The 26,424-nt window shown below is 39.6% G+C and overlaps 1 protein-coding gene across 1 annotated transcript; it reads left to right on the top strand.

Annotated features, from left to right (window-relative positions):
- The first annotated feature begins 882 nt into the window (after positions 1 to 882).
- On the top strand, positions 883 to 25,930 carry LOC124717394. Its single transcript, XM_047244246.1, has 2 exons — positions 883 to 1,102; positions 25,717 to 25,930. Exons 1-2 carry the CDS (start codon positions 883 to 885, stop codon positions 25,836 to 25,838), a joined length of 342 nt encoding a protein of 113 aa, XP_047100202.1. The 3' UTR covers positions 25,839 to 25,930.
- The last annotated feature ends 494 nt before the right edge of the window (positions 25,931 to 26,424 follow it).

Below are 26,424 nucleotides of genomic sequence, written 5' to 3'. Positions count from 1 at the left end.
TCGGGCCACCAGTATCACTAAAACTGCCAATCCAGATTAACACACTGACTCCTTGCAGATTCACGATAAACGCCTGGAAAAAGATGATCTGTATCAGCGATATTGTCACTGGAATATTTACTCTATGCACTTTGTGTTCTTTTTATTTGAAATAGTTGCTGCTTTCAGCATCATGTGTCTCCTACCGTAATTTGGAAACTATCAACTTACTCACCTTTAATATTTTGCTTGCACACCATGAACAAATTTAACAGCACTAACAGCAAACCTATATGGCCACACATGGAAGCATTTTTTACCATTGGCTTCCACATTTACACTATGACCTGACAATGCACACTGCTTTGTGTTGGAATGTGGCTGCACCTTGTTGTGTGACCAAGTTTCTTGCTGCTTAGTCATCCATTCCTGTTTGCTTTGCCAAATAATAATTAGGTGCATAATTTGAACTGCTTGTGTTGTACATGTTTATTCCTGTGCCTTTTATAAACAAAGAGTTTCCTTGTATTTTATCCTGGCCTATTTACAATATTATGAATGGTTTCAGGAATCATTCAGGGCAAAATTTTACACTGGCATTTCCTCAGACTTCTATACATTTTCCTCTCTCTCCATTCCTCTCCATTTTTCTCCATAGAAGCTAGCTCATGATGAAAATGAAAAGACTGAAACTTGTTGTAAAATAACAGCTACCCTACTGCTTTATGGCTAAGGGTTTGTGCAGCATGAAATTCAGAGACACACAATTCAACTTATAAAAATAAAGCCACCCACTTGAGAAGTAAAGCCTTTCAAACTCTAAACTGTTTGTAATGTGTCACCTGTATTTAAGGTCTCCTTAATCGAGTGGCATACTCCAATGACTCTTGTAGTTGTACGAAGATGGTGCCTGACAGGCACTACTGTGCCAGCGCCACGCTGCTGTCCGTGCTGATGCTGTGTCTGCTGCAGATATTCGCCCGCAGCCTCCACGCAGATGACGTTTCCATCGTGCAGTGCATACCAACAAACTGCAGTCGACCTTGTCCCGCTCTACCACCTGTATGCCGCTCCAAGTTAATCAGGAATTGTGGATGCTGTGATGTTTGTTGGATCTTCCTTGGTGAGCAGAAAAATAACCAGAGTTTATGATAAACTTAATGCTATGATTAGTTTAAGATAATTCTCATTTATTGTGCAGTCTCAGTTGCCCATTTTTAATTACATTACAAATTCCAATCATTCAGGATCATCTTCAGATCTAAGTAGTTGCATCAAAACATGTAATTTAATTAAAAATGTGCAACTGAGAATGAACAATAAATGAGAATTATTTTGAATATCAGTACAGCTGCTGACTCTCATGAGATGAATATGTTGACTATAGTAGCTATAATTTGTTATGTCTTAAATAAAGAAAGTAATTCATTGATTTTGTATCAGATTTTATTTTTTGATATAAGTTTCAGTAATACGATTTCCATAAATGTGCAACACCAACATATTTTATGGCTGGTTTGGTTTATAGCAAAGTGAACAGTCTAAACCAGAGGCTCAGAAGATTCTACAATAACATTGGATGCAACAAATTTCCTGGCCTCAGTTATTGTGTGCAGAATTGTAAGACCCCCCCCTCCCCCTTCCCTTTAAAAGTTCTGTCTTGCACTACACTCAGGAACTGGCTATTAGGGTAGCGAAATATGTGTGGTATGCAGATGAGGGATTTTTAGACTAGAGGAATAGTCCCTTGGAATCAGTGATGAATTTCCTGCTGAAATCATAGCTGGACTAGCCATTTTACTCTCAGGGAATTTCTGTCCTCACAAATCAGACACAGAAAAGGTTAACATAATATTAATAAACTGCAGGAGCACCCTGATAAGACTCTAGAATTAGTTTTGCTTTTTAAAGGTAACAATACTCATATAGTATTAGACACAGAAAGTTAGTTGAAACTGAAAGTGAACAGCGATGAAATCCTAAATTCAGATTGGACCACATATCACAAGCATAGGTAAGACGTCAACAGTAGTGGCATATTCTTTGTGCTAAGGAATTCAATTATATCTATTGAGGTTTCATGGATTCTAAATGTGAAATAATCTGGGTGGGTCTATCACACTAATTGGATGCTTTTATAGACCGCCTACATCAGGAGCTGTAGTGCCAAAGCACTTCAGAGAGAACTTGGGGAATTTCATGAGTTAGTCTCATGATCAGGCTATTATAATAGTGGGAGACTTCAATTTGCCAGCTAGAGAATGGGAGAGTCATGTGATCAAAACTGGTACTAATGACAGGGATTCCTTTGACTTTATTCTGAATGTCTTCTCTGAAAATTACTTTGGGCAGATAGTTACAAAACCAGCTAGTGAGTGTAACACCTTAGATCTCTTAACAATAAAGAGAACTGAACTTTTCAAATCAGTTAATGCAGAGAAGGGTATCAGTGATCATAAGGCTGTGAAAGCTACCATGACTAGGGGCATTACAAGGAGTGTTAAGAAAGGTAAGAAAATATTTTTGCTTAGCAAGAGTGATGAGATACAAATTTCAGAGTATCTGAGTAGTCAGAGGATGAAGATGTACAGCACAAATGGAAAAAATTCAAAAGCATTGTTCAATATGCCTTACACAAGTATGTTCTGAGCAAGGTCTTAAGGGATGGGGAGCTGCATCTCAGATTTAAGAGAACAAAAGCTGAATGAAGTGAAAATGAGCAAAAGGAGAGCAACGAGAGAAGTGTTCAATTGACTATGAAAGTATATTTTTGTGAACTAATCTGACTACAAGTCTTAGAAAGTTTTGGTCTGATGTAAAATCAGTAAGTGGATCAAAATCATCTCTTCAGTCGCTCAGTGACCACACTGGCACAGAAATGGAAGATGACAGAGTGGAGGCTGAAATACTGAACTGGGTTCCCCAGAAGTGATTCACTGTGGAAGATCTTTATACCATCCATTCTTTCAATCATTATATGAATGTCAAAACGGCAGAAATTAAGATAAATGATCATGCAACAGAAAAGTAACTACAGTTGCTTAGTAGTGGATAGGCATGAGGACCAACTGAGATGCCTACAGAGATTATGTGAGAGATTTCTCTCCCTTTCTAGCAGCAGCTCATGATAGGTCACTGGAGCAACAAAGGATACCTTGTTACGGGGGGGGGGGGGGGGGGGGGGGGGGGGGGGGGGGGGACGCAGGTTACTCCAGTTTTTGAGAAAGGTTGTAGGACAGATGCACAGAAATACAGCACGGTATAGCTGATGTCAATCTGTTGTGGACCTGTGCAACAAGTTTTATGCTTATGTATTATAATGTTTTTGGAGAATGATAATGTCCTCTAAGAGAATCAACACGGATTCCACAAAACAGGGATCTTGTGAAACTCAGCTCACTCGTAGCGGTTCCACCTGCTTTATTTCTTTGTTTGTTGTGTCAGCATGCTGCATTGCTACACTGGCTGAAAAATGGGGTTTGTAATTTGGACACTGAGTATGGTAAATAATGTAGCTGACAGATGCACAGTTACGTTTCACAGTCTTTTACTTTGCTGTTCACAACCCCCCTATTATACACATTTATATGGCCAGTGCACTGTTGTTTAACCTCCGATGAGCCTCATTACTAGTTTCCAGCCAAACCTCCACATACTGCTACAGTAGTACTGTTGAACATATACGAGCAGTAAAAGCCTAACCACACGGTTCACAGTTCTCGAAGAATAGAAAGGTACATATTGAGAAGACACAGTGATTGTTTTTACACATGGCCTAATTGTTTAACACTTATTCCACAGTTAAGTTAAGGCATTGTTGTTATTGTAACCAACACAGGTTCTTCATCTGAAACTCAGCCGTGGACTGACTCTCTCGTGACCAAAAATTGGGCCCTTATACATCATCACAATAATAGGTGCTGAAACTACACATCGTTTAAAGTTTAATTTACAGAAATTACAATTAAAACTTAACTCATTAAAGTAACTGAATACATTGAAAAATTGCATCTTTTTAACAGTTTCTTCTACTACTAGGGTTAAACCGAATTATTTGTTTAAATGATGAAATTAACATATATCGTTACATAAACAATACTTTTGACAAAACTGTTAATTACTTTGGAATTAATACAGGGCTGGTTTTGCTAACATGTTTTTGATTAGAGATGAATAGATACTTTAAGATTACTAGTATTTTGTCTTCCAAATGTTCACAATTATTACAGAATTTATATTTCTTCATATGTCAACAATAGAATTTAAGTTACAAAACAATTACTGATTTCACCCTATAACATAAGATACTAACTAGAAATAGTCAAAATAAATTAGAAAATCATTATAAATCAATTATATACATAAAACTAAGCACAAAAATAGATCTGGTGTTATATTATTTAAAACTGAGGGCCAATCTTTCTCTTTCATGAAAATGCAGATTATATTTACGTATGATAATAGTAATTAGTTAAAAATGAAAAAACAAATTTTAAGAGGGCAGATGGCAAAACAAGAGGGGAAGTAAAATTATCCCAGCTTGGTTCGTCACACATTCTGTTCCTCCATGAGATCCACAGCACTGTAGACATCAGTGGTCAGATTGATGCCATCTTCTCTGACTTCAGGGAGGCATTTAACACAGTTAAATGCTGTTTAGTGAAAAAATGAGCTTGCTGAGTATTGGACCAGATTTGTGACAGGTTTCAAGACTTCCTTGCAGACAGAACTCAACATGTTGCTCTTAACATAACGAAATTGACAGATGTAAATGTAATTTCACGTGTACCAGAGGAAGTGTGATAAGACTGTTACAGTTTACAATATAAATTAATCATCTAGCAGAAAATGTCAGACGCTCCATAAGGCTGAAACTTCCCTCCATAAGGCTGTCTGCAGATGATGACGTCATCTACAGGAAGGTAGCAGTGCCAGAAGACCTGCATAGGATTGATGAACAGTACAGGGACTGTCTGTTAACCCCGGATGTACCGTATTTACTCAAATCTAAGCCGCACTCGAATCTAAGCCGCACCTGAAAAATGAGACTCGAAATAAAGGAAAAAATAATTTCCCCAATCTAAGCCGCAGCTGAAATTTGAGACTCGAAATTCAAGGGGAGAGAAAAGTTTTAGGCCGCACCTCCAAATCGAAACAAAGTTGGTCCATTGTAATATGAGACAGAATTCAGGTCGAATGAATGACGATACAGCTGCAGTAGTTTGGTTCGAGCCGTAAGCTTAGCAGTTAAGCTTTACCAGGTAGCCATTGCTATGCGTCAAGCGCTCCGTCCTTATTTACGCGCGTACCCTTCGTTTTTCATGTGCTTCGTCTGGTTTGAATTAATTGCTTATTTTTCTTTGATCTGATAATTGCCGTTCTCTTTGTTATAGGTGTTTTCATCACTCTAAGCTGAAAATGCATTACTGTACTGTGTCATGCATTGTTTGTCGCACTCCGATAATGAATGTTCACGACCTGTCGCCGCTCGCGGCATGGTTTGCTTTTGTGCGTGCTACCGCCGCTTCTTTTTTTTTAAAAAAAAAAAAAAAAAAAAAAAAAAAAAAAAAAAAAAAAAAAAAAAAAAAAAAAAAAAAAAAAAAAAGGGACAGAGTAATTGTCTCAGTAGCGAAACAGTGGCAAGAGACTGCTATTTGTTGTTATTTGCACTGCTGCTTTCTTTGATAATGATCAACAAGAACCAAATAACAAACTGCGTATGATAGAAGATGTTCTGAACGAGAGTTTAGCGAAAATTTTTCTCCGTTTGAAAATCTTTGCAGACGCCTCTTTAGTACATTATTTTCTGCACAGAAATTAGAGTCATCTTAGATTTAAAAATCTAGTCAATTGCCGTGCTTCATTTCTGACTATATCACTATTAGGCATAAGAATAATACGAATATGAACATGACATATGTGTATACTTCCGCGTTTGTGTTGTCTCACTCTAGTTTCGTAGTTTATTAGGCAGACAGGATTTAAATGAGATAGCAGCAAACACGAAAGAATACATGGCAAAATGTTTATATTCGTATTATTCTTATAGTGAGGAGAATACTGCATGTGATTCAGAATTCACAAAAGTTCCCATTAGCAACCATCTCTTTTCACAGGTAGAAAAAAAAATCAGAACGTAGAATTGGCCATACTGAAAAACATCGCAAACGGTCTTGCCAGTCGGATTTTCGTAGTACATTGAAAAGCTGCTACATTCGAAGATGAACAATACGGAGTTTGTATTTACTTCGTTGGATAATGTATGAAAATGCAGTGGTCGAAATTTGGGGCTGAGAAAAAAGCTCGTCTTCCACGTTTTTTTTTAATTTATTTACTGACGCAGAGGTTTTGGCACCAGTATTTATCTTTGTGCCTGTAAAGCATGCCTGTGAAGCGCTACATACACTCCTGGAAATTGAAATAAGAACACCGTGAATTCATTGTCCCAGGAAGGGGAAACTTTATTGACACATTCCTGGGGTCAGATACATCACATGATCACACTGACAGAACCACAGGCACATAGACACAGGCAACAGAGCATGCACAATGTCGGCGCTAGTACAGTGTATATCCACCTTTCGCAGCAATGCAGGCTGCTATTCTCCCATGGAGACGATCGTAGAGATGCTGAATGTAGTCCTGTGGAACGGCTTGCCATGCCATTTCCACCTGGCGCCTCAGTTGGACCAGCGTTCGTGCTGGACGTGCAGACCGCGTGAGACGACGCTTCATCCAGTCCCAAACATGCTCAATGGGGGACAGATCCGGAGATCTTGCTGGCCAGGGTAGTTGACTTACACCTTCTAGAGCACGTTGGGTGGCACGGGATACACGCGGACGTGCATTGTCCTGTTGGAACAGCAAGTTCCCTTGCCGGTCTAGGAATGGTAGAACGATGGGTTCGATGACGGTTTGGATGTACCGTGCACTATTCAGTGTCCCCTCGACGATCACCAGTGGTGTACGGCCAGTGTAGGAGATCGCTCCCCACACCATGATGCCAGGTGTTGGCCCTGTGTGCCTCGGTCGTATGCAGTCCTGATTGTGGCGCTCACCTGCACGGCGCCAAACACGCATACGACCATCATTGGCACCGAGGCAGAAGTGACTCTCATCGCTGAAGACGACACGTCTCCATTCGTCCCTCCATTCACGCCTGTCGCGACACCACTGGAGGCGGGCTGCACGATGTTGGGGCGTGAGCGGAAGACGGCCTAACGGTGTGCGGGACCGTAGCCCAGCTTCATGGAGACGGTTGCGAATGGTCCTCGCCGATACCCCAGGAGCAACAGTGTCCCTAATTTGCTGGGAAGTGGCGGTGCGGTCCCCTACGGCACTGCGTAGGATCCTACGGTCTTGGCGTGCATCCGTGCGTCGCTGCGGTCCGGTCCTAGGTCGACGGGCACGTGCACCTTCCGCCGACCACTGGCGACAACATCGATGTACTGTGGAGACCTCATGCCCCATGTGTTGAACAATTCAGCGGTATGTCCACCCGGCCTCCAGCATGCCCACTATACGCCCTCGCTCAAAGTCCGTCAACTGCACATACGGTTCACGTCCACGCTGTCGCGGCATGCTACCAGTGTTAAAGACTGCGATGGAGCTCCGTATGCCACGGCAAACTGGCCGACACTGACGGTGGCGGTGCACAAATGCTGCGCAGCTAGCGCCATTCGACGGCCAACACCGCGCTTCCTGGTGTGTCCGCTGTGCCGTGCGTGTGATCATTGCTTGTACAGCCCTCTCGTAGTGTCCGGAGCAAGTATGGTGGGCCTGACACACCGGTGTCAATGTGTTCTTTTTTCCATTTCCAGGAGTGTATATTCGATGGCAGAAGTTAGTTGTGGCGGCACCTACCAACATATTTCAGAACTTCCGCTTACTTTGCACTCGATTCAAAGCCGCAGGCGGTTTTTTGGATTACAAAAACTGGAAAAAAAGTGCGGCTTACATTCGAGTAAATACGGTAAATAAATATAATGTATTGCACACAAATAGACAAAAAATCCATTATTTTACAGTTACACTATTCGTGACAAATTGCTGGAAACTATATGTACTGTAAAATAGCTACTAGGATTAAGCACCTAGAGCAACATCAATGGGCATGACCTCATAAAACAAACTGTAGGAAAAGTAGACCCCAAGCTGAGGTGCAGTGGGAGAATCTTAATGAAATGATCCATGAAAGAAGTGACTTATAAAATGCTTGTTAAACTGATTCCTAAGTATTGCTGACCAATATTGAATTAATGGAACAGACAGAAAAGATTCAATGAAAAGCAGTGCAGTTTGTCACAGAATCATTTAGTCAGTGCAAGAGCATTACAGAGAGTCTCAAAAAATGCCGGTATCAGATGCTGCAAGAGAGGTGTTGTGCATAGTGGAGATGTTTGCTGATGAAATTCCAAGAGATTTTGTTCAGTGGAAGAGTCAGACAACATAACACTTCCTCCCACGTACATACTGTGCAACAATGAGAAAATTCAATAAACAAGAGATAATATGGATGTTTACTGACAACCACTCTTCTCACATGTCGTTGGTGAATGAAATGGGGCAGGGGGATCAGTTAGTGGTGCCTTAAGTGTCTTCCACGACACACCGTCAAATGGCTTGTGCAGTATAAAGCAACAGGAAGGGGAGGAGAAGACAAAACGTAACTTCATAGCTTGACGTGATATATGACATGGTTTCAATGATTACAATTTTGAGTTAAATTGATAAAGAGCTTGGCAATGTAAACTGACTTATCGGTAAGCCGCTGCAGCCCGTGTGGCCGGGATGTGCACACCGGTTCAGTTGGGAAGAGTGTCATAAAGCTGTTGTGTTCTCTCCTGAGGCAAGCTGGCCGGCAGCTGCCGTAACAGGCACTCGATGCCCCAGATACGTCCACTGGCACGTAATGACGTCCGGGCTGGTTCCGTGCATATGCTACCGGGGACTGGTCTGGGACCTGGTTGCCTACAGAAGTACCTCAACATCGTGAAGACAGTTCGTAGAGACACATGACTTGTGTAGAAAAGCAGTGTCCATTGAAAAATGGCACCACAATATTGTCACATGAGAGGTAATACGTGAATACACTATGTGATCAAAAGTATCTGGACACCCCCAAAAACATACACTTTTCATATTAGTTGCATTGTGCTGCCACCTATTGCCAGGTACTCCATATCAGCGACCCCAGTAGTCATTAGACATTGTGAGAGAGCAGAATGGGGCACTCTGCAGAACTCACAGATTTCGAAAGTGGTCAGGTGATTGGGTGTCACTTGTGTCATACGTCTGTACGCGATATTTCTACACTTCTAAACATCTCTAGGTTCACTGTTTCTGATGTGATAGTGAAGTGGAAATGTGAAGGGACACATACAGCACAAAAGTGTACAGGCCAACCTCGTCTGTTGACTGGCAGAGACCGCCGACAGTTGAAGAGGGTCGTAATGTGTAATAGGCAGACATCTATCCAGACCATTACAGAGGAATTCCAAACTGCATCAGGATCCACTGCAAGTACTATGACAGTTAGGCAGGAGGGGAGAAAACTTGGATTTCACGGTCGAGCGGTTGCTCATAGGCCCCACATCGTGCCGGTAAATGCCAAACGATGCCTCGCTCGGTGTAAGGAGCACAACCATTGGATGATTGAACAGTGGAAAAATGTTGTGTGGAGTGACAAATCATGGTACACAATGTGGCGATCTGATGGCAGGATGTGGATATGGCAAATGCCTGGTGAACGTCATCTTCCCGTGGGAAGTGCCAACAGTAAAATTTGGAGGCAGTGGTGTGGTCATGTTTGTCATGGAGGGGGCTCTCACCCTTTGTTGTTTTGTGTGGCACTGTCACAGCACAGGCCCGCATTGACGTTTTAAGCACCTTCTAGTTTCCCACTGTTGAGGAGCAATTCAGGAATGGTGATTGCATCTTTCAACACGATCTTCATAATGCACAGCCAATGGCGGAGTGGTTACAGGGCAATAACATCCCTGTAATGCACTGGCCTGCGCAGAGTCCTGACCTGAATCCTACAGAACACCTTTGGGATGTTTTGGAACGCCAACTTTATGGCGGGCCTCGCCGACTGACTTCGATGTCTATCCTCAGTGCAGCACTCTGTGAAGAATGGGCTGTCATTCCCCAAGAAACCTTCCAGCACCTGACTGAATGCATGTCTGTGAGATTGGAAGCAGTCATCAAGGCTAAGGGTGGGCCAGCACCTATTGAATTCCAGCATTACCGATGGAGGGCACCACGAACTTGTAAGTAATTTTCAGCCATGTGTCTGGATACTTTTGATCAGATAGCATATGAGTGACATCTGTGATGTACCATTGTGCCATTATAATTCCCTCAATCACTACCAGCTTTGACCTGAAGTCATACCTGATCGCTCCCCACACCGTGAATACAGGAACAACACCGCTGTGTGTCTCTGAAACATTGGAAGGATGAGACCTCTCCTCAAATAGCTGGCATGCTCCTCAGTGATGGTCATCCAAGTAGTACAGAACACAAGCTTACACAATTCACTACCAGTCTGTGCTTGTCCTTTATGACATCAGCTGTTTGTGTTGCTCAGGTAATGGCAACACACTCGTGCAACAGTAATTTCCTAGTTCGTTTGCTTCTAGTCTTCAAACGATGGTGCAGAATGTTGCATATAGTCTCTCACTTGTTCCTGGAGGGCAGGTGCAGACATGTGGGTGGAATGTACTAGGTGAATAATACAGTGAACCTCCCTCGAGGTGGTCAGACGTAGTCAAACAGAAACTTGACAACACGTTTGCCTGCCCTCACATTCCTGTGCAGTCTAACACTGAGCCTCTGTCATATCCGATTGCCCCACAAATATGGATATTAACACAATCCAGCCAAATGGAGAGTCACAGTGAAACCCCTTTAAAACTCTGTCAAGTGCTGATTGCACCATTTCCCAGGAGTTTGCAGTACGTGTGTACCCTTCAAAGCAGCTGTTTGCACCTCTTTATCTACCCCATCAGCCGTGGTAACAACGCTAAATACAAACAACTCTAATACACTCTGGTGGCTGTTCTACATGTCACAGAGATTTGCAACTCGGCATTGGCCAACTCATACAAATAGCTGGCTATAACACTTTGTAGGGATATCAAATGGAATGATCACATAGGTTCAGTTGTGGGCAGAGCAGGTGGTAAACTGTGGTTTATTGGTAGAATACTGGGAGAGTGCAATCAGTGTACAAAGGAGATTGCTTACAAATCACTTATCACTCGTGTGATCGGTTCTGGAATATTGCTCAAGTGAATGGAACTCGTACCAGATAGGACTAATAGGGGTTACTGAACATATACAGAGAAGGGCAGCATGAATAGTCACAGGTTTGTCTAATCTGTGGGAGAGAATCACAGAAATACTGAAAGAAGTGAACTGGAAGACTCTTGAAGATAGATGTAAACTATCCCAAGAAACTGTATTACTCTATGATTATACAACAACACTCTACATACCGCTCACATAGGGACTGCGAGGATAAGATCAGTATAATTACTGCACACACAGAGGCATTCAGTCTATCATTCTTCCCACACTCCGTACATGAATGGAACAGAAAGAAACCCTAATAGCTGATACAATGGGATGTATCCTCTGCCATGCACCTCACAGTAGTTTGCAGAGTATATATGTAGACGTAGATATAGATGTTATGTACCTGCCAATGGTGAGTATGTAAACAAAGTAGCATCCTGCTTGACACAGTCAAATTGTTTAAATATGTGGGCATAACATTGCAAAGTGGTGTGAAATGGAACGAGCATGTTAGAACTTTGGTAGGTAAGGCAAATGGTTGACTTTGCTTTATTGGGAGAAATTTAGGAAAGTGTGCTTCCATGTAAAGGAGACCATGTATAGGATGCTGATGCGATGTATTCTTGAGTATTGCTCAAGTGTTTGGAATATCTATCAGGTTAGATTGAAGGAAGGCATTGAAGCAGTTTAGAAGAAGGCTGCTAGATTTGTTACAGGCAGGTTCAACCAACATGTAAATTAAATGCTACAGAGTTGCTTCGGGAACTCAAGTGGGAGTCAAGGACCAAGAAGATAAGATACGAGAAATCAGGGCTCGTACAGAGGCATATAGACAGTCATCTTTCCTTCACTCTTGTACCCTTCGCTACACACTGTTCGTTGGCTTGTGGTGTATATATTTAAATGTAGATGTAGAAAGTTACATTGACATCCAACAATGTCTTCTGGGTGCTTTCCTTTTTCATCAGACAGTGTGGATTGGCGGTAGCTGAGAAGTGCTCACTTACTTTTTTGCATTGGTAAAGACTACTATTAGTATTTTTTCCTTCTCTGACTCCATTATCAAATTAAATTAGGACTTCTGTTGTGTAGTATCCTGTGCCACATAAACATCTGACATAGAGGACACTTTCACATGTTTGTTTTTGTTTCTGCATGTGAGGGTATTTTTTTTAACAACTGCTAAAGTATAAAACTGTCTCTAATTTGTAAGTAAACTTGTGAATGAATATGTCCTACAGTAATTTTAAATATTGCCTCCCCTCATCATCACAACTGATGAGTGCCTCAGATGCTGGTCTCAGAGTAAAGTGTGCCCCTGTACCATGTCTCTTTTCCTCTTGCTTCCCTATTAAACGAGCAAGTAGTTCTCAGAGCTAGGAATGGCTGTTTTCTGCTTTCAAATGTATCTGTCAGAAGGAGTTGGGATTTTTCTTCATGAAATCCAGCAGTAATGTCTCCTTGTGGTTTTGTTTTCTCAAGTGAAGGTCTTCATTTGGTACACTTATATTTGTAAAAAGGTGATGGTACTGAGATGTACAGAACAGATAAGTTGTGGGTGTCTTGTAAGGCATCTCATTTATGTGATGGAGATCTCAAAAAATGCGCAAAGAAGAAAAAAATGAACCTATAGGTTTCCTATTTGAATGATATGGAGGAATCCAAAAAACATTCCAATGGTTACTTATCAGTTAGAGTTCAAAAAGTAAAAAGTAATAAGATATACTACACCTGTCATTTAACCACTGGGCTATAATGTTCCTAAAATATCAAAAGTTTTTTTTGCAGCATTATCCCAAGTGTGTGTATGAGAAAGCTCATAATGAGTTTCATTGTGCTTCAGCCAATTCAGTACCAAAGCTGTTTACACAAACCAAGTACCACAATTTGGTTACAGATTGGTCCTAATGGGGAAAAGGCTGAACTGTGTGGTTCCATACTCAAAAGGAAAAAAAACTTGTTGGCCTCAGGAACAAACAATTATGGACATACGAGAAGAGAGCAGATTGTTCTCAATGTACGCGGGTATTTCGGAAAGTAAAGATACACCGTACGCCAGAGGAACAGAAGAGTTTTGGCGAGCAAGTTGGCAACACTGGTGTTAACCTTGAACTGTTAGCTTTCTCCTCGCGGTCGTTCGGCAGTTGAACATTGCTTCTGGTTGGAGTAGGTCGTGTTTAAAATGGCTGCGCCGATTCAGAATCCCGCCAAATGTGAAGTGCGCTCCGTCATACATTTTCTTCATGCAAAAGGTCAGCGACCAGCGGATATTCAGAAAGAAACTGTTTCTGTTTATGGGAACATTATGAATCGACAAAATGAAACGAAATGGTGTCGTCATTTCTCTGAAGGAGGACCGATGTTCATGATGAACAAAGAACAGGTCGTCCATCTGTGAACTCTGATCCCCTTCTTTGGAGAACGGAGGAAGCAATTAGTGCGAATAGATGTCTCACATTGAAAGAATTGCATCAGATCATACCGGACATGTCAATGACAACTCTTTATGACGTTGTGACTGTCAGGTTAGGGTACAGGAAATTGTGTGCACGCTGGGTTCCAAAACTGTTAACGGAAGAACACAAAAAGAAAAGGATGGGCTTTGCACTTGACTTCCTCATATGCTATGCTGAAGTAGGTGATGAGTTCCTTGATCACATTATGACAGGTGACAAGATGTGGGTTTATCACCATACACCTGAATCCAAGCAACAATCGATGCAATGGCACCATTCGAATTCACCAAAAGCCAAGAAATGCAAAACGTCGATTTCAGCGAAGAAAATCATGGCTCTGTTTTTTGGGACAGACAAGGCATTCTTCTGTTAGATTTTATGCCTCCTGGAACGACAATTAATGCTACTGCATATTGCCAGACTTTGAAACGTCTTCGAAGGGCAATTCAAAACAAACAAAGGGCAATGCTGACAAGTGGAGTCTGCTTGCTTCATGACAATGCTCGGCCTCACACAGTGCTCATAACCAAAGCACTACTCAAACAATTCAAATGGGACATATTAGACCATCCGCCATACAGTCCGGACCTTGCGCCCACCGGCTTCCATGTCTTCCATTACCTGAAGTCACATCTTGGTGGAAAATCATTCCACGACGATGAAGAGATCAAAGATGAAGTTGAAATGTGGTTCCAACAACAGGCGGCAACCTTCTATGACTCTGGGCTACAAAAGCTTGTGCACCGACTTAACAAATGTTTGGATAACGGGGATGATTATGTCGAAAAATAACAAATAATCCAGTTAATAAGATGTAACTGACGTGCCATTGTATCTTTACTTTTCGAAATGCCCTTGTGTATATCACAACAGCTCGATGACCAGGCCTGCTATAATGCAACTGGTTGTCTCAAACTTAAAATATTATGACTAATTTCATACTCTGTTTATGCCCTTTCTCAAGCCTGAACTGAATTTCATTACTTACTAATCTTTGATCATTGCCTTCTTCATATTCTATAACTAGTTTTTTTAACTTGTATTAAAATCATAGTTATTCTAATTTCCACATTCTTAGGCATTTTGCCATTTGTGAAACAAGTATTTAAATCTGGCTATGGTTTCTGGGAAAGAGCTTACAGTTTTGCTATTGTTTTCTTCAGTCTGGAAACTGGTTTGATGCAGCTCTGCTCACTAGTTTATCCTCTGTATGACTGCTACAGCCTATGAGCACAGGAACCTTTTTATAATAGTCAGACATCAGTTCTCATCTACAGTCACCCCCGACTTTATTCCATTACCAAATCGACTAATACATAATACCTCAGGATGTGCCCTATCAACTGATCCCATCTTTCAGTCAAGCTGTTTCTTTTTTCCTCACTTTGATTCAGTGCCTCCTCTTTAGTCATATGATATACCCACCTAATCATCATCATTCTTCTGTAGTACCACATTTCAAAACCTCCTGTTCTTCTCATTTCTGTACCGTTTACCATTCAAGTCTACTTTCTTACAAAGCTACATTCCAGACAGATACCTTAAGAAAAGACTTCTAGTATTTAAATTTATATGTGATGTTAACAATTCCTTCTACACTCCTGGAAATGGAAAAAAGAACACATTGACATCGGTGTGTCAGACCCACCATACTTGCTCCGGACACTGCGAGAGGGCTGTACAAGCAATGATCACACGCACGGCACAGCGGACACACCAGGAACTCTTCATTCCTGGCAAACACAAGCGTCCTTGACAATGTTTGATCATCAAACTGTGCAGTCAGTTTCTGGAAAATTTCCACTGCTTGAACTCCTTTGTGAGCAAGAAATTTTATAATTATGTGTTTCACAGTGGAGGGGTACACCTGTTGGCCGACGTCAGGAGCAATACTGATGAACTGTTGAAAGTACGCAGTGGCAAGCTCTCCCCACTCCTGATGGTCCAACCTGACAATACGAGAAGTGTGAGTCCAGTCCTACCAACTACTTACGGTCAGCAACAAAAAGCCCGTCTTTCAAATCAGATGGAGTAATTTGTTAAGGTTTCTTCTCCCATGGATAACAGTAATTATAACAGAATGTTGTCTGCTTCAGGTGCCTTGTTATGACTTAGCCCTTTCAGTGCTCTATCAATTTCAGATCATAGTATTGCATTACCCATCTTGTCTTCATCTTTTTCCTGTTTCCTTTTCATAATATTGAGTTCAAGCTTCTTCCCATTGTGAACTCCTTCTACAGTATCATCAGAAGCAGTCTGCAAAACTTATAACGGTGTTGCACAGGAGGTTGTTCTGAGAAATAATTGTTATGTTGTGCCATTTCTGAGTTATTGACCATTGAAGTTAGCCAATCATGTCATTACATGCACACATTCAAGCACTTTCATACACTAAAATGTAGCAATGCACAGACATCTGTGGGTCCATTTGTTGAAATGCTCATTACCAGTTAAAGCATGCCTTTTTCAGAAGTGATAAATTTAAACTACGTGAGCAAAAGCTACATTTGTTTGGTTTGAGGGGGAAAAAATGAAGAACATGTTTGGCGACATTTCCTCCTTCGGGCTGCTTGAATTTGCATGTGTAAAGATCTGATTGGCTAAATAACTTGAAACTGGCGCAACATACCAGATTTTTTTCTTAACAGTTGTTTCTCAGCATAATCCCTCCTGTAACACCCTTATAAGCTTTCCATACTATTTCTGACGCCCTGTATGTGATCTCTTAATATTCATACATGTGCTTTTTTTTCCTCCAGGGATCTATGCTATTCTAACATTAAGAAACAAAAAATCTGCAGGTTGGTATGGGATACCCACCAAAGTTATTAAAGTGGTACACAATAGAATTGCAAACCCACTAGCTCAAATAATAAACCAATGTTTTGAAGAGGGCTGTTTCCCATAGGTACTGAAATATGCTGAAGTCAAACCACTCTTCAAGAGGGGATCAAGAGAGACAAGAGAGATCATGGGAAATTATCATCCCATCTCAATTCTTCCAGTCCTATCTAAAATATTTGAAAAACTTCATTGCAAAATATTCTGTTATTCTAACAATCAATTTGGTTTTCAGCAGGGGAAAAACACCATATACGCAGTTAACAGTTTCATTGAGAAAATAAGTACATCATTAGACAAGAGAAATAAGGTGGCAGAAATTTTCTGTGACCTCACAAATGCATTTGATTCTGTAAACACTACAAACTTGAAAAGTATGGCATTAGCAGCAGTGCCCTACAATGGCTTAAATCCTACTTATCCAACAGAAAGCAAAGAGTTAGCATTTCTTCAAATGGCACATATTATTTTTCTGACAGGAAAAAAAATATCTCAGGGTGTTCCACAGGGCTCCATATTAGGCCCAGTCCTATTTCTCTTTTATGTTTAGGACTTTCCATTAAATATCAGTTCCCCATCAGTTCTGTTTGCAGATCTGTGATCAGTACCCTCAGTACCTTAGAAACTTGGTTTGAGCTAAATGGGTTGAATCTAAACATATCTAAGACTTGTGTAATGCAGTTCAAAACCAAACAGTCAAAATGTGACCAGATTTATTTATTTATTTATTTATTTATTTATTTATTTATTCATCCGTGGAACAATAAATATTGTATGGATGTCGTCAGATTACAAAACATGAGCACACATTTACGTTTACAATTAAACAGGTTTCTCATATTTTGTGTAGTTTTTATAACTAGTCATACACATATTTATGATTTACATAATATTTGTACACAACAACCAAGGCATAGAAAAAGCTGACTCAGTCAGATTCTTAGGTTTATATGTAGATAAAAATTTGAGCTGGCAGGCACACATTGAATACCTGGCAAACAAACTGAGCAGCTCTGCATTTGCAGTGCAAATATTATCAACTGCAACTGACATGGACACATGAAAAGTAGCATATTCAAGCTGCTTCAAATCCATTATTAGGTATGGTATTGTTTTTTGGGGTAACTCGACAAACATAGTGCGGATACTAAAAATATGGAAAAAAATCATATGAAATTGTGCACTGCAAATCACAAAGAACCATGTCTACCATTATTTAGAAAACTTAAAATATTAACTCTGCCATCCTTGTACACATATGAGATTATTACATTTTTGCACACCAGATGTGAATTATTTGAGGGAAACCATTTTGTCCATTCACATGATACTAGAAACAAAGAAAATTTTATGCTCCCCACCCACTGCCTCAGACTGTATGCCCAGGGACCTGAATACATGGGAATGAAAATTTGTAATACAGTAAAAGGGAACAAGTTGATGCAGATGAATTTAGGTTCTCTTAAAAGAAAGCTATATGAGGTACTGACACTGAAGTGTTATTACCCAGTGGATGAATTCATGTGGGACAAACTGGAAATTTGAGCTGGATACAACGTGTTACACATTCCAAGAAATATCCTTATAGCATTTATTATTTATTATAGTGCTATTATTTATTAATGTAAAAATCGTTGTAACTGTTTTAGAAATTTTTGACATGTGTCTTGTACACAAACCAAACGGATTGCAAATGTATGTCATGAGATAAATAAAACACAATTCACAACACAATTCACAATTCTCTTTAATTTTGCTATACAAGACACCTAACCCTCCCCCTTGTCCTGCATGCCTCTAACAGCATGGCATTTAGCCTCAAGTCATTCCTGCTTAGGTATTTTACACTTACTGTCAATCTCATTTTTTTTAGGCATCTGTACTCCCTTTCACGTGCTTCCTTTGACTCAACAACCTATGCTTATTTCAGTTTACTCAGGTCCCAGTTCCTTAATTTCCTACAGTTCTCCAGTTTCTTAAGCTTTAATCCTCAGTTCATAGCCAATAAATTACTTAGTCCATATCCACCCCTACCCATTTGTTCCTTTCTTCCAATCCATGTTCTCCTAGTATTTTTCCATATGTCCCTTCCCTGCTGCTAAAAACTAGTTGCCCTTCACAAGTAAGTTTTTACCTCCTCACACTATCTGGAAAATCTCTTTCATCTCATCAGTACACCTAGTTGATGTATGAACTTGTACACTATGGCTGATGTTGGCTTCTTGTCTGTCTTGCTTGTTATAATGCATTCACTAAGCTGTTCATTGTAGATTACTTGCATCCTATTTCCTTATTCATTTCCCATTTATGATTTTGTATTTATAGCCCTGTACTCACCCGACCAGATGTCCTGTTTATCCTGTCACCAAACTTCACTACTTTACACTGGATCTGTCTTGAACCTGACCATTTCCATTTTTAAATTCTCTAACCTAACAACCCAACTAAGGAATCTATCATTCCACATTCTGACCTGTTGAATGCTACTTTTGTTTTTCCCGATGACAAAATCTTCCTAAAGGGTGCTTGCTCAGAGATTTGAATGGGGGAGAATTTTACCTCAGGAATATTTTAACCAAGAGGATACCATCATCATCGTTAAGCCAAACAGTACAGCTGCATGCCCTCGGGAAATATAACAGCTTTGGTTTCCCCTTGCTTTCAGCCATGTGCAGCAGCAGCACCACTAGGCCATATTAGCTAGTATTGAAAAGCCAGGTTAGTCAGTCAGCCAAACAGTTGCCTCAACAACTACTGAAAATGCTGCTGCCCCTCTTCAGGATCCACAGATTAGTCTGGCCTCTCTACAGATACTTATCCATTGTGGTTGCATCTGTGGTACAGCTATCTGTATCACTGAGGCACACACGTCACCCCACCTTTGGCGGGGTCTGTGTTCATTGGGGGTCACAGTTATCACTTCAAAATGGTATAGGTGCCGAAATTACTATTGTTTGATAAATTAACAGTTGAGGTAGATCGTATTGCCAACTGGAATACAGGGTGATTCACGAAAATATGCAAATATTTTCATATGTTATTCTACAAGTAAAACTAAAGAAAAAAGTTCATATAAACATAGGTCCGCAAATGTTTAGTTATGGAGTTACGGCTAATAAAAGATTTTGCGTGAAATTTAGCACCTTCGCTAATATGAAGCCACCCGCAAAACTGTATGATGTTAAAGTATAGCATGATTTCCATTTATTTTGTTGTTATTGATCTGGTGAATTTCATAAAACATGCCCCAGATGTGTATCTGCAGTAGTTTTCCAGAACATCCAGAGAAGCAAAGATTATTAAACAAGTAAATTTGTTTACTTTCTATAAGGCTGGTATTACACTATCATATTTCTTTGACAAAGATTTGATCAAAGATATGATCAAATACTCATCAAATTTGTTTGACAAAGATATTTGATGTAGCGCTGAAAAGGGGTATTACACTGTCATCATATTTTTCGCCAGATTTCAAGATGGCTAACAACAATAACTTATTATGTGCAGCAGTTGCATGTACCACAATTGCACTGTGTGCACATTTGAAAGAGAAGTGGGGGAAAAGAAATGTACCTGGGATAAGCTGTGGGTTTTGCGACGGGATGATAAAAGCATTCAAAAAAATTTGTTACTTGAGCTTCTAGTGGAGGATGTCAATTTGTACATAAATTACTTAAGAATGGATGAGCACACATTTCAGCATTTGCTCAGTGAAGTGTCTCATCATATCACAAAGCACAATATTCAGTTAACACTGCTATACCTGCAGAAGACAGGCTCACAGTAACACCCCAATTTCTTTCTACAGGAGGGAGTTACTCTAGCTTACAGTACAGCACCCGAATACCACAGTGCACATTAATTAAAATACCTATGCTATATAAGTGTGCAAAGCAAAATACTATGTTGAAACCATATGTCAAGTGTTATAGTAGAAAGCACAGAGAAGCTATAATTGCTGCAAAAAGGAAGCACAATGATTCATATATCGGAAATGGTGACAACAAAATGAAAACCATGTGGAAAGTTATTAATAATCATACAAGCAAACATGAAAGTGCAAGTAATAACATCCCAATAAAACACAAAAGTGAAACTGTTGATGATCTAGTTCTAATAGCTAATGATCATTATATTAATGTAGCCCAAAACCTGATCACCACTAAATGTACTCCAAAGACAAAGGTAACAACTCCAATAAATAAAAGGACATGTACCTATATCCCATAACACCCAAAGAAGTACAAACACCTATCAGCAAACTGAAGAGTAAAATGACCTGTGGATTTTATGGCATCCCTGACAAAATTATTAAATATAGTACCAATAATGCTGTCTCTTAACTTGGAACATAATCAATGACTCCTTTGAAACTGGTGTGTTTCCAAGTAAACTTAGGCAGTCAACAGTAATACCAGTTTATAAAAGTGGTGACAAGTTTGACATTAAAAATTTCAGACCTCTCTCATTATTATCTGTATTTTTGAAAATAATTGAAAGAATAATGTATGACAGATTGCTAGACTTCCTAAACAAAAATAAAATTCTTGTAAATGCACAGAATGGTTTCAGAAAAGGCAAATCTACACAAACAGCTCTCTTCAGTTTCCTAAAACTTGTTTACAAAGCTATTGAGGACAAGGAACTGATCTGTGGGTTGTTTTTGGACCTTTCCAAAGCATTCAATCTTATAAATCATAATCTACTGCTGTTGAAACAGTATAATTATGGTGTCCGTGGTATTTCCTATGAGTAGTTCAATTCATATTTAACTGATAGGAAACAAAGAGTAGAAAATTTCTCAGGATGGAAATGTACACCATTCTGAATACAAAAAAGTTAATTATAGGGTGCCCCGGGGCTCAGTACTGGAACCATTGTTCTTCTTGACTTTTATTAATGACCTACCGCAACAGTTTTCAACAGCTGATACCATATTATTTGCTGATGATACCAGCTCCATTATAAAAGGGAAGAATGATTATGAGATGCAGGAAAAAATCGACAAAACAGCAGAAGTGGCAGAAAAATGGTTTGAAGATAACTGTCTAGTTATCAATGACAAGTGGTGCTACAGAAGAATGCTGAAGATTAGATGGGTAGATCACATAACTAATGAGGAGGTATTGAATAGAATTGGGGAGAAGAGGAGCTTGTGGCACAACTTGACTAAAAGAAGGGATCGGTTGGTAGGACATGTTCTGAGACATCGAGGGATCACCAATTTAGTATTGGATGGCAGAGTGGAGGGTAAAAATCGTAGAAGGAGACCAAGAGATGAATACACTAAGCAGATTCAGAGGGATGTAGGCTGCAGTAGATACTGGGAGATGAAGAAGCTTGCACAGGATAGAGTAGCATGGAGAGCTGCATCAAACCAGTCTCAGGACTGAAGACAACAACAATATCAATGACAAGAAAACTGTATGGATGAACTTCAACCATATAAGGAACAAAAATAGGACCAATGTAAAATTCACATTATTGAATAGCCAAATTCAGCAAAAGAATCATATAAAATTTTTAGGATGTTAAGAGCAATGAAAGATTGCTGCAGTACTGAAACAATGTTAAATGCTTATTACGCATACATGCATAATCTACTGAAGTATGGGGAAATACCTCTTTTGCAAAGCAGTCTTTTAAGTTCCAAAAGAAAGCTTTAAGATTAATAAGTGCTGTTGCTTACAGAGCAACATGTAAAGGTATCTTTAAGGAATTAAATTCATGACTTTACCATCTGTATTTATATTTGACAGCATATGCTTTATTAAAAACCATCAAGTTTCACCTTTGAATAGTGAGTTCCACCATTATCAAACAAGGAACAGGTATGACTATCATAGGGATGTGTACAGGAAATCAATATATAAGAACAGTGCTGTTTACAAACCAAAAATTCTGTACAGTGCAAAAAAAAAAAAAAAAAAAAAAAAAAAAAAAAAACAGTAAAAAAATTAAAAAAAAGAATTAAAAAATCTACTAATAAACAACAGCTTCTACAGCATTAATGAATACCTGGAATGTTGCTCAAATCTGTAGGTCTACTTCATAACTCTCTAAGCAAAAATTCATAATTATCAACCATACCTAGATAAAACCAAACTTCTTTCATCCATGTATGCATGTTATTATACACCTAGCTTTAGTGTGTATGTTACTATGCTTAGTTAACTAAGGTACGGGTATTTAATAGTTTTAGTAAAATCAATCAAGGCAATCAAGGGGTTTCGTAAGCTTTTCTTCTATCTCTATGTATGTAAGCAGAACAATGTTTTTGTTATAAAGATGAGTTGATACCAATGATAAGATTTTGTTCATGATGTAAATATGTAATATTTTATACTGTTTTGTACTTTGATGGGTCCAATATCATGAATGTGATAATACAGGTGCTAAATAAATAAATACATATTGTGTTCCACAACTACAAAATTAATAGAAATGTCCGAAGCTGATGAGGTACTTTAAAATACACACACACACACACACACACACACACACACACACACACACACACACTGAACTCTGCGATTTTTTTGTAGCTCTCCAGTCTGTTGTACTCAGGATGTCTCACATTTTAAAGTGCCTCATCAGCTTCATACATTTCTACTAATTTTGTAGTTGACGGCACAAACAAATTAAACTTCGCAGCCACGTTTACAAAGACACTACTGGTGACAGAACGCTGCAGCGATGCTAGCGCTCCAAGTGATAACATTTCACACTGAAATGAACAGAAGACAAGTGACTTTTATGATCAAATCTACAGTGAGGCCCTAGATTTGACCATATTTATTTGACAACAGGTGAGATTTGACAAAGTTCCCTATTACACCATCAAATTTCTTTGACACAAATATTTGACATATCAACTTTGACAAAGAGATATGATAGTGTAATACTGGCCTAATGGCTGCCAACAATGACATAAATGTTTCTACATTCTTAAGGCTATTATTGATGCAACAAGATGTTGGCTCAAATACTGGCCAGGCATACAGGCCCTCCTAGTAAGTAGCATAAGGCTGTCACCATTCTCCAATATGTTGGAAAATAGGGTTCTGTAGACAAAAGAGTAGGGAATAGTATGGTGTATTGGAATCCTGAATAAAATCAACCTGGTTTCAGAAAAAAAGGTGTTGTTTTATTTATTGAATGTCCCCTCGTACATTTATTATTTGTGTGATTGTGACACAAGAGACATGTCAGACATTAGTAATACAGGGTGTTACAAAAAGGTACGGCCAAACTTTCAGGAAACATTCCTCACACACAAATAAAGAAAAGATGTTATGTGGACATGTGTCTGGAAACGGTTAATTTACATGTTAGAGCTCATTTTAGTTTGTTCTTCCACCTACGCTCAATGGAGCACGTTATCATGATTTCATATGGGATACTCTACCTGTGGTGGTAGAACATGTGCCTTTACAAGTACGACACAACATGTGGTTCATGCACGATGGAGCTCCTGCACATTTCAGTTGAAGTGTTCGTACACTTCTCAACAACAGATTCGGTGACCGATGGATTGGTAGAGGTGGACCAATTCCATGGCCTCCACGCTGTCCTGACCTCAACCCTCTTGACTTTCATTTATGGGGGCATTTGAAAGCTCTTGTCTACGCAACCCTGGTACCAAATGTAGAGACTCTTCGTGCTCGTATTGTGGGCGGCTGTCATACAGTACGCCATTCTCCAGGGCTGCATCAGCGCATCAGGGATTCCATGCGATGGAGGGTGGATGCATGAATCCTCGCTAACAGAGGACATTTTGAACATTTCCTGTAACAAAGTGTTTGAAGTCACGCTGGAACGTTCTGTTGCTGTGTGTTTCCATTCCACGATTAATGTGACTTGAAGAGAAGTAATAAACTGAGCTCTAACATGGAAAGTAAGCGTTTCCGGACATATGTCCACATAACACATTTTCTTTCTTTGTGTGTGAGGAATGTTTCCTGAAAGTTTGGCCATACCTTTTTGCAACACCCTGTATAATTTGTGTAGTGGACTGGCAAGACAGCCAATCCACAGTGACGGATAGCCGAAAGGCACGCGTTTAAGCTCACGCAGGCTGGCGTGAGGTCTGGAACAGTTAAAGGAGTTATACTAGCAAGAAAAGTACGTAGCTGCTGGAATACTTAACTTTAATCCATAATTGGTGAACATCGGTCTGACGGTACATGGATCACAAGATAAATAGCAATTGATAATGGCGCCTTGCTAGGTCGTAGCAAATGACGTAGCTGAAGCCTATGCTAACTATCGTCTCGGCAAATGAGAGCGTAATTTGTCAGTGAACCCTCGCTAGCAAAGTCGGCTGTACAACTGGGGCGAGTGCCAGGACGTCTCTCTAGACCTGCCGTGTGGCGGCGCTCGGTCTGCAATCACTGACAGTGGCGACACGAGGGTCTGACATATACCAACGGACTGCAGCAGATTTAAAGGCTACCACCTAGCAAGTGTGGTGTCTGGCGGTGACACCACATTTTGCTTATCTAAAACTGTAGCTCATGATATGCAGCAGTACTCTGAAATTAATAATTGTCTTTCCTGAGAATGGGCAGCTATATTTCCATAATAAGGATAATGGTCAGTGACATCCTGCATGAATTATCATTCTGTCATTTGTAAACTCTTTCACTAAGTAAAAACATTTCTGTATCAGAATATCATTAGTTTCTTTTGAAGCAGAGGTAGCTTCATTTTCAAAAAGTCCTTATCTTTTAGCCTGTAGAAGATTTTCATTCCCTTATGTTGGGGAGTTTCAGCGTATAATGTAACTGATTAACAGGAAGCATAAAATTGTCTTTGTTATGTGCCCTATATGAACTATCAAGGTGATTTTTCACAAATATTTCTGATTAGATGTATAAACTGATGGTTATCTTGTAGATGTGTGGGGAGCAGGGCTCTTTAAAAGTTTCTAGTTTTTAAATAATGGATAATACATTTCCTTCTGATGTGCAACACACATTTTTCTGAAACTTTAATATTTGTGGTAAATCACTAGTGGAAATTATATATCTCAGAAAAAGTTTCCAAGCATTGTCTCAATGTGAGGTATGTTTTTGTATAAAATCGAGCTAATGGTTTTTAACTCCCGTGTCTGTTCATTTGTTTTTCTTGCTTGCAGGTGAAGGCGACATATGTGACACACCCGTTCCTGAAAATGTTGTATGTGGCCCAAACCTGTGGTGCAACTATGAGGGCCGCTGTGAGGTGATACCTCTCGAGGAGAATGTAACCGAAAAATGACAGGAAAACCATCCTGGAAATTCATGTTAACAACTGAGGTTTCCAGGCTGCAATCATAGCTATGAAATTGAGAGTTTAATTATTATTAATACAAAATATTTGCTGAAATATACAGACTTCTGAAGGCACACAATTGAAATTTCCTGTGTGATCTATTTCATAGTAATAAGGTGCTAATAATGGTTGCATTTTAATTTGAATTGATTAGCAAGTTTCCCTATTGACTGCCTCACTTATTCAATATCTGCTTCTTATTTTTACACTGAAGTTTAAAGTAAGAAAACACACTTTTTGCATGGACAGTCTGCATTTCATGGTTTGCATGCTACAATTGACAGACCCCATTATGATGTTCCTGAATTAAATCCACAAGGAAGTTCAGTTACTGATGTTTGAGTTGTGTTATTGTGGCATTAACAAGATTTGACAGGCTTGTGTAATTCTGTGTAAATTTAAATTTAATTTCTAAATCTGTTAGCCATTAAGTTTTTTTGTCATGAAACATTCACAATGAAACTGTTAAAATAAAATAAATTTGCACTCTTTTTTTACTGCAATGTCATTTCCACTTCCTAGATATTTCTTA

Source organism: Schistocerca piceifrons, chromosome 9 (assembly GCF_021461385.2).
Source record: "Schistocerca piceifrons isolate TAMUIC-IGC-003096 chromosome 9, iqSchPice1.1, whole genome shotgun sequence".
NCBI lineage: Eukaryota > Metazoa > Arthropoda > Insecta > Orthoptera > Acrididae > Schistocerca > Schistocerca piceifrons.
This window is presented reverse-complemented; position numbering and strand designations above follow the sequence as displayed.

What these genes read in the sequence shown, in the direction of transcription:
- LOC124717394 (XM_047244246.1), top strand. Translation starts at nt 883, where the DNA reads ATGGTGCCTGACAGGCACTACTGTGCCAGCGCCACGCTGCTGTCCGTG. An exon ending in TGTTTGTTGGATCTTCCTTG is followed by an intron (nt 1,103 to 25,716) that starts GTGAGCAGAAAA and finishes TCTTGCTTGCAG; the next exon opens with GTGAAGGCGACATATGTGAC.